The sequence below is a fragment of the Salvelinus namaycush genome, unplaced genomic scaffold, assembly GCF_016432855.1.
Source record: "Salvelinus namaycush isolate Seneca unplaced genomic scaffold, SaNama_1.0 Scaffold445, whole genome shotgun sequence".
In the NCBI taxonomy this organism is placed as follows: Eukaryota; Metazoa; Chordata; class Actinopteri; order Salmoniformes; family Salmonidae; genus Salvelinus; species Salvelinus namaycush.
The window spans coordinates 72,564-82,500 of record NW_024061137.1 but is presented as its reverse complement, the minus strand read 5'-3'; the positions used below and the strand labels follow the sequence as shown (position 1 = coordinate 82,500).

Sequence of the window (9,937 nt, the reverse complement as noted above, 5' to 3'; positions counted from 1 at the left end):
ATGACTCTGATTCCTTTATGGTGAATATGACTCGGATTCCTTTATGGTGAATATGACTCGGATTCCTTTATGGTGAATATGACTCGGATTCCTTTATGGTGAATATGACTCTGATTCCTTTATGGTGAATATGACTCTGATTCCTTTATGGTGAATGAACAATTTGCCTCTTTCCTTCCTCCGCATGTATTATTCATATCATTTGCTCACATTACTTAAGTAGAAATCTGTTAAATTATTTCTGCGTGTGTTGATTCCCCAGGGCCTCTGGTCCAGGGTATCGTGTTTAAAACTTACCCGGGTCTGTGGTTATGACTGGGTTTTCCCTGGGGTGTGTTCCTGAGACATGCTCTTGTACTACACTAATATCCCTGATTTGCTCTCTCAGCCCAACAGCTGAAGGTCAAATTGATATTCAACGTGCATGTGTAATTAGACTGAGCAATTATATATTCTCTGTAGCTAAGAGCCTAGCTGCCTGACAACGCCGCCTTGCATGGGAGAGAGATCAGCGTAGGATGATTTCAGAGTAATTATTTCAACCGTTATGGTTTCGCCAGGTTATGTTATATAGGCTACATAGACGCCAGACATTACAGGCCAATCAAGCTGTAGCCTGGTGGAGAGTAAAGTGTTCGGTATTTCATTACACAGTACATGCTTTGATACCATTATTTAGGTAGGTGTACTGTAATTTACAATACACGCACTGTAATATAAATTACAAATATTGTATCAAAGCAATTATTGTGTCATGACACACAGTACAATATCGTAAAATTGACTGCATTTTACTATAATAAAAAGTAATCGGAATGAATGAATGAATAAAATCTATTGAGGGGAGGGGTTGGAATTGCACAGTATTTTACTGTAATTAAAAGGGATTGGTGTACGCAGGTTGGTTGCTAGGCAAATTGTTCACACGTTACAGTATATTAATTAATATTTGGTATTTTATATCACATACACTTCTAGAGGCCTTAACGAAGGCATCCAAACTGGCAGCGACTACAGGGCAAAACAGACCAGGAGTACAGGGCAAAACAGACCAGGAGTACAGGGCAACACAGACCAGGAGTACAGGGCAAAACAGACCAGGAGTACAGGGCAACACAGACCAGGAGTACAGGGCAACACAGACCAGGAGTACAGGGCAAAACAGACCAGGAGTACAGGGCAAAACAGACCAGGAGTACAGGGCAACACAGACCAGGAGTACAGGGCAACACAGACCAGGAGTACAGGGCAACACAGACCAGGAGTACAGGGCAACACAGACCAGGAGTACAGGGCAAAACAGACCAGGAGTACAGGGCAACACAGACCAGGAGTACAGGGCAACACAGACCAGGAGTACAGGGCAACACAGACCAGGAGTACAGGGCAACACAGACCAGGAGTACAGGGCAAAACAGACCAGGAGTACAGGGAAAAACAGACCAGGAGTACAGGGCAACACAGACCAGGAGTACAGGGCAACACAGACCAGGAGTACAGGGCAAAACAGACCAGGAGTACAGGGCAACACAGACCAGGAGTACAGGGCAACACAGACCAGGAGTACAGGGCAAAACAGACCAGGAGTACAGGGCAACACAGACCAGGAGTACAGGACAAAACAGACCAGGAGTACAGGGCAAAACAGACCAGGAGTACAGGGCAACACAGACCAGGAGTACAGGGCAACACAGACCAGGAGTACAGGGCAACACAGACCAGGAGTACAGGGCAACACAGACCAGGAGTACAGGGCAAAACAGACCAGGAGTACAGGGCAAAACAGACCAGGAGTACAGGGCAAAACAGACCAGGAGTACAGGGCAACACAGACCAGGAGTACAGGGCAAAACAGACCAGGAGTACAGGGCAAAACAGACCAGGAGTACAGGGCAAAACAGACCAGAAGTACAGGGCAACACAGACCAGGAGTACAGGGCAACACAGACCAGGAGTACAGGGCAACACAGACCAGGAGTACAGGGCAAAACAGACCAGGAGTACAGGGCAACACAGACCAGGAGTACAGGGCAAAACAGACCAGGAGTACAGGGCAAAACAGACCAGGAGTACAGGGCAAAACAGACCAGGAGTACAGGGCAAAACAGACCAGGAGTACAGGGCAAAACAGACCAGGAGTACAGGGCAAAACAGACCAGGAGTACAGGGCAACACAGACCAGGAGTACAGGGCAACACAGACCAGGAGTACAGGGCAACACAGACCAGGAGTACAGGGCAAAACAGACCAGGAGTACAGGGCAACACAGACCAGGAGTACAGGGCAACACAGACCAGGAGTACAGGGCAACACAGACCAGGAGTACAGGGCAACACAGACCAGGAGTACAGGGCAAAACAGACCAGGAGTACAGGGCAACACAGACCAGGAGTACAGGGCAACACAGACCAGGAGTACAGGGCAAAACAGACCAGGAGTACAGGGCAAAACAGACCAGGAGTACAGGGCAAAACAGACCAGGAGTACAGGGCAACACAGACCAGGAGTACAGGGCAAAACAGACCAGGAGTACAGGGCAACACAGACCAGGAGTACAGGGCAACACAGACCAGGAGTACAGGGCAAAACAGACCAGGAGTACAGGGCAAAACAGACCAGGAGTACAGAGCAAAACAGACCAGGAGTACAGGGCAAAGTGATAACCCATTTATGTTTTAAGACTTGCTGCCAGTCCAATCTGTCCCCAATAAATATTTAAACTTAATGGGACATTGTAACCACATAGGAGTTAAATTGGTACAGCATTCTCACTCACGGGTGCAACAAATGCAGCAAGGCACGCCTGAGAATATGTTAATGCTTTAAAAACAACATTACCATGCACTCACTAGTGGTGAAAAGGTTTACGCTGCTCCAAAGAGACGGTATGGTACTTTCATTCTGTGGGGTGGAATTACAGTAGGCCTACCATCCGAAATACAGGGATTTTCCCACAATGCACCAACGTTTACAATAAGCTGCAGCAAACAGTTCTGTTTTCTTTTACTGTTGATTACAAATTACAGTTTTCCATTACAGTACATGTCAAGTATGATAATAAGTACAGGTAGAGGTCAAGTATGATAATAAGTACAGGTAGAGGTCAAGTATGATAATAAGTACAGGTAGAGGTCAAGTATGATAATAAGTACAGGTAGAGGTCAAGTATGATAATAAGTACAGGTAGAGGACAAGTATGATAATAAGTACAGGTAGAGGTCAAGTATGATAATAAGTACAGGTAGAGGACAAGTATGATAATAAGTACAGGTAGAGGTCAAGTATGATAATAAGTACAGGTAGAGGTCAAGTATGATAATAAGTACAGGTAGAGGTCAAGTATGATAATAAGTACAGGTAGAGGTCAAGTATGATAATAAGTACAGGTAGAGGTCAAGTATGATAATAAGTACAGGTAGAGGTCAAGTATGATAATAAGTACAGGTAGAGGTCAAGTATGATAATAAGTACAGGTAGAGGTCAAGTATGATAATAAGTACAGGTAGAGGTCAAGTATGATAATAAGTACAGGTAGAGGTCAAGTATGATAATAAGTACAGGTAGAGGACAGCTTGCGTTTTAAAGTACAGGGACATTCAATCTCAACAAAACCAGAACCAAGCCACTAAAATCCTGAAAATTATCCTCAATTATCTTTTTATTCAATGTAACACTTTGAACTATTGCATACAACAGTAGAGCTGTCCTAAAGGAACTCAGCTGGTTCATTGGGCTGTCCTACAGGAACTCAGCTGGGTCATTGGGCTGTCCTAAAGGAACTCAGCTGGGTCATTGGGCTGTCCTACAGGAACTCAGCTGGGTCATTGGGCTGTCCTACAGGAACTCAGCTGGTTCATTGGGCTGTCCTAAAGGAACTCAGCTGGTTCATTGGGCTGTCCTACAGGAACTCAGCTGGGTCATTGGGCTGTCCTAAAGGATCTCAGCTGGTTCATTGGGCTGTCCTAAAGGAACTCAGCTGGTTCATTGGGCTGTCCTAAAGGATCTCAGCTGGTTCATTGGGCTGTCCTACAGGAACTCAGCTGGTTCATTGGGCTGTCCTAAAGGATCTCAGCTGGTTCATTGGGCTGTCCTAAAGGATCTCAGCTGGTTCATTGGGCTGTCCTAAAGGAACTCAGCTGGTTCATTGGGCTGTCCTACAGGAACTCAGCTGGTTCATTGGGCTGTCCTAAAGGAACTCAGCTGGTTCATTGGGCTGTCCTAAAGGCTCTCAGCTGGTTCATTGGGCTGTCCTAAAGGAACTCAGCTGGTTAATTTGGGCTGTCCTAAAGGATCTCAGCTGGTTCATTGGGCTGTCCTAAAGGAACTCAGCTGGTTCATTGGGCTGTCCTACATGAACTCAGCTGGTTCATTGGGCTGTCCTAAAGGAACTCAGCTGGTTCATTGGGCTGTCCTAAAGGAACTCAGCTGGTTAATTTGGGCTGTCCTAAAGGATCTCAGCTGGTTCATTGGGCTGTCCTAAAGGAACTCAGCTGGTTCATTGGGCTGTCCTACATGAACTCAGCTGGTTCATTGGGCTGTCCTAAAGGAACTCAGCTGGTTCATTGGGCTGTCCTAAAGGATCTCAGCTGGTTCATTGGGCTGTCCTAACGGAACTCAGATGGTCATTGGGCTGTCCTAAAGGCTCTCAGTTGGTTCATTGGGCTGTCCTAAAGGAACTCAGCTGGTTAATTTGGGCTGTCCTAAAGGAACTCAGCTGGTTAATTTGGGCTGTCCTAAAGGAACTCAGCTGATTAATTTGGGCTGTCCTAAAGGAACTCAGCTGGTTAATTTGGGCTGTACTAAAGGAACTCAGCTGGTTCATTGGGCTGTCCTAAAGGATCTCAGCTGGTTCATTGGGCTGTCCTAAAGGATCTCAGCTGGTTCATTGGGCTGTCCTAAATGATCTCAGCTGGTTCATTGTGCTGTCCTAAAGGAACTCAGCTGGTTCATTGGGCTGTCCTAAAGGAACTCAGCTGGTTCATTGGGCTGTCCTACAGGAACTCAGCTGGTTCATTTGGGCTGTCCTAAAGGATCTCAGCTGGTTCATTGGGCTGTCCTAAAGGAACTCAGATGTTTAATTTGGGCTGTCCTAAAGGAACTCAGATGTTTAATTTGGGCTGTCCTAAAGGAACTCAGCTGGTTAATTTGGGCTGTCCTAAAGGAACTCAGCTGGTTAATACAATAGGCAATACACTATAAGCCAGTATGGTTTTATATGGCCATGCGTCACCACCAAAAATAAAGCAGCGGTTTTAGTTTATGCCTTTGGGTTTTCTGGATCCAACGCCTAACTCATGTTCCCTTATTTCAGGTGAGAAGCCCTTCAAATGTGAGTTTGACGGCTGTGACCGACGTTTCGCCAACAGCAGTGACCGGAAGAAGCACTCCCACGTGCACACCAGCGATAAGCCCTACAACTGCAAAGTGAGAGGCTGTGACAAATCCTACACACACCCCAGCTCGCTCCGAAAACACATGAAAGTCCACTGCAAGTCTCCACCACCGAGCTCTGGCTACGAGTCATCAACCCCGTCATTGGTGTCCCCATCATCGGACTTAGGCCGAGAGCCAGGGTCCTCGTCGCTCTCGGAACCAGCAGCCTCGTGCCAGCCCGCCAATTTAAGAGAGTGGTACGTCTGTCATAGTTCGGGTGCCAGCGGCACTCAGACACCCCCCAGCGGCTCCCCCAGCCCTGATCCCGGGGATGAGGCACTCTACAGACACCCAGAGCCAAGGGACGCGTTCTAAACAAAATTGGCCCATAAAATAATTAAAAACATATCAAAGATATTTTCTAATATGCCCATGGACTCAAAAAATAAACATATCGAGAAGGTCTATTTTGTAAGGCCCAAAATCATTCAATGCACTGGCATATCGACAAAATAAGAAACTGACAAATTGTAGTTTTGTGATCGCTTTCTTATATCCCCCTGTGGATGAGTATGAACAAGTATTCTGTACATTTGTTCCAGTGTCTCGTACTGGTTAATTGTATGTTTGTATGTTGTTGTATTATTTTGTAAATCGAGTTTTGAATTCAATATCTTTTTAATTTATTTTTTGAATCTGACATGAACATTTTTTTGTATTAACGAACCAAAGTGTTTCAATATGAAAAATAAATGAATGTACATTTGTAAATTGCTAAAACGTGTAAGTGTTAACAGTAATGTTGTAATCTTTGATCTTTCAGCTATTTGAATTGTTTGCTACTTTTATTTGTATAAATTAAATAATTGAGAAGTTTTGAGTTTCATACAGACATATTTTCTCCTATTGATTGTTTTCATATAGTCTATTTGATATTACCAACATTTTACATTCATAAATGTTTGGTCAACGTGGTCATTTTGTGATTTGGTCAATCTTGTCATTATTTGTTATTAATACATTTTTATAAAAATGTTGTCCTATCGAGAAAAGAAACTGCGTTGTAATTTGTCAGTATTTTGAATAAATCGTGTTTGATAAAAATTGCTATTTTACTTTTCTGGGCCTTTACTTTTTAACATTGATATTTACAATGATTTATTTATGCATATACTATCAGGGTACAAATGCATATACTATGAGGGTACAGTTAAGGTTCTGTAAAACGCTTTCAAACCTCACGGTTTAGACGACTCACGCATAACTTTATAACGCAGCAGAGCAGATTAACACCAGTCCTTATTTTTAACGGAATCATGAGACAAAATACAGAGAGATTGTTCTTTCACTATATTCAACAGCGAGCCCTATTGCCACTTATTTAGTCTCATGTACCATCTATAAGGCAGAGCCCACAAGGAACAGCACGTTGTATCCAGAGCCCTTCAAACCGGACGTTCAGTAGGACATTTTTTGTTTCGTTTGAACGATGTTCATGTATTTTAAATTTTTTGTTGTTGTCATTTCTACTGCTACAGCTTCTGGCCAACGTGTAGCCATTTCAACATTTAAATCCGCATAAAGACACATTGAAAAGATCCCACCTCATAGGTATTATATTTACAATTCGCTTACTCTAAACTTTCCTCACCCCTGAATAGTGGAAAAATTACAAAGCAATTCTTTAAAAGAAAATCCATATTTAATTTAAAAAAATAAATATTATTCACATGTCCATGTCTTGTTTGTGCTGCTCTATTTCTCTCTTAGATAAAGTGTGATTTTATGCGGGGAAGATGAGGGCAGCGTTTGCTGAAAGGCTATATTCTCATCCAGACTTCAAAGATCTTTTAACACAAAGAACCATTTCTTCACGACGGTGAATCCTCACGCCGAATTAAGATTTCTATAGCAATAGCCGAGTCAAACTCGAATAATATGGGGCCAAGTCCGAGGACTTCAGCGCCTCTTCAAAGGAATGTAATATTTGCTGCCCATGGGGTAGGAAACGGTCATCTATGGTCTTTCTATCCAATATAAGGATAAAATATTCTTTTGCTATATTTTTACAACTATCAAAAGAGAAGCCGATAGAATTACGCACTTATTCCCACAATAATAGACTTGCATTGCATAGCTTCTTGTATATGTCCTGTGAATGGAGGCTGTAGTTAGTGGGTTCTGTGAACGGAGGCTGTAGTTAGTGGGTTCTGTGAACCGAGGCTGTAGTTAGTGGGTTCTGTGAACGGAGGCTGTAGTTAGTGGGTTCTGTGAACGGAGGCTGTAGTTAGTGGGTTCTGTGAACGGAGGCTGTAGTTAGTGGGTTCTGTGAACGGAGGCTGTAGTTAGTGGGTTCTGTGAACGGAGGCTGTAGTTAGTGGGTTCTGTGAACGGAGACTGTAGTTAGTGGGTTCTGTGAACGGAGGCTGTAGTTAGTGGGTTCTGTGAACGGAGGCTGTAGTTAGTGGGTTCTGTGAACGGAGGCTGTAGTTAGTGGGTTCTGTGAAAAGAGGCTGTAGTTAGTGGGTTCTGTGAACTGAGGCTGTAGTTAGTGGGTTCTGTGAACGGAGGCTGTAGATAGTGGGTTCTGTGAACCGAGGCTGTAGTTAGCGGGATCTGCTTTCCTCAAAACCAGTACGGTAAATCCTCGTGTTTTGGACTGAGGGGAATAAGCACAAGCATCCTAACAGTGATTTTAGAGATGGTCGAACGCCAATAGTTCGAAAGAAGTGAAGTTTGGAACAGGTAGCCTATTGGGAAACAACTTTTCCTATGTGACTGAGCTGACGGTAGAGCACATGGGCGTTTAGGGTAGCTAAAATGTAATATTATTTCAAAATTAATAAAAATGTACAAAATTCCTCATATTTAAAAAAAAATAAAAAAAAAATACAATAATAGCCTATCAATGGGTTTGTGTCTTAATTTATTCCATCATGTCAAACATACACCGGGAAATGTTATGCACTAATTAAGACAGGTACACACATGCTTTTACTAGGATCTGAGGCGTACATTTGTTTTATAGAGGCTGAGAGTATGCAGAACCCGCTGCAGAACACTAGCCATTCTAAGACACGGACAAGGCGGGAGTCCCCACTGTCTCAGACGTTTAGAGTTCCTTTGGTGCTTGTGTTGCCGTTTACTCTGTCCAAGTGCCCCATAGAAAAGAATGACTAATAAACACTACAGCAACTAAAAAGAACCTCCATAGCACCAGCTCTTGTGCCTGCAAAGAGGTAAAAAGATAGTTCGGTCTCAATTGAAGCGAGGAGTCATTGAAGCAGGACTTTATTATCTGAGCGATTCTTCCACGTCGTCCGAACGACGCTGATGACACGGAAAGCCTTCTTTGTCACGGATGTGTTCGACTCGTCTCTGTTGCGCCTTCCAACGCTTTAAGATCCAGCCATCAAACGGGAGACACGGGCTGATGGAATGGTATATAAAATAAAACTGTAATTATTCAACACTAAAACTTATAGGTGAGAATACACAGTTTCTGCACTGCATGAAAAAATAACATTGACCGTGCATGTTTGGAGTGGGTGTACGCGAATACAAGTGTGTGTGTGTCTATGTGTTTGTGTGTGTGTGCGTGTGTATGAGAGAGAGAGAGAGAGAGAGAGAGAGAGAGAGAGAGAGAGAGACAGAGAGAGAGAGAGAGAGAGAGAGAGAGAGAGAGAGAGAGAGAGAGAGAGAGAGAGAGAGAGAGAGAGAGAGACAGAGAGAGAGAGAGAGAGAGAGAGAAAGAGAGAGAAAGAGAGAGAAGAAGAAAGAGAACAAACTGTAACATGGTTGAATTGAAATAAAGTAGATTGCCGTTTTCATCAAACTTTTCAGCTCAGCCCTGTCCTCAGCCCTGTCCTCAGCCCTGTACTCAGCCCTGTACTCAGCCCTGTACTCATCCCTGTACTCAGCCCTGTACTCAGCCATGTATTCAGCCATGTACTCAGCCCTGTACTCAGCCATGTACTCAGCCCTGTACTCAGCCATGTACTCAGCCCTGTACTCAGCCCTGTACTCAGCCCTGCACTCAGCCATCAACTCAGCCCTGTACTCAGCCCTGTACGCAGCCCTGTACTCAGCCCTGTACTCAGCCCTGTACTCTGCCCTGTACTCTGCCCTGTACTCAGCCCTGTACTCAGCCATGTACTCAGCCCTGTCCTCAGCCCTGTACTCAGCCATGTACTCAGCCCTGTACTCAGCCCTGTACTCAGCCATGTACTCAGCCATGTACTCAGCCATGTACTCAGCCCTGTACTCAGCCCTGTACTCAGCCATGTACTCAGCCATGTACTCAGCCCTGTACTCAGCCCTGTACTCAGCCATGTACTCAGCCCTGTACCCTGCACATGTACTCAGCCCTGCACTCAGCCATGTACTCAGCCATGTACTCAGCCCTGTACTCAGCCCTGTACTCAGCCCTGTACTCAGCCCTGTACTCAGCCCTGTACTCAGCCATGTACTCAGCCCTGTACCCTGCACATGTACTCAGCCCTGTACTCAGCCCTGTACTCAGCCCTGTACTCTGCCCTGTACTCCGCCCTGTACTCAGCCCTGT

At 44.6% G+C, this 9,937-nt stretch overlaps 1 protein-coding gene across 1 annotated transcript in view; it reads left to right on the top strand.

Moving 5' to 3' along the window:
- LOC120041340 (zinc finger protein ZIC 4-like) overlaps nucleotides 1-5,748 on the top strand; it is an 11,764-nt gene extending 6,016 nt beyond the window's left edge. The window contains exon 3 of the mRNA XM_038986280.1: nucleotides 5,312-5,748. Coding sequence (XP_038842208.1) covers nucleotides 5,312-5,748 — 437 coding nt within the window. The remainder of the gene's footprint in view (nucleotides 1-5,311) is intronic.
- The last annotated feature ends 4,189 nt before the right edge of the window (nucleotides 5,749-9,937 follow it).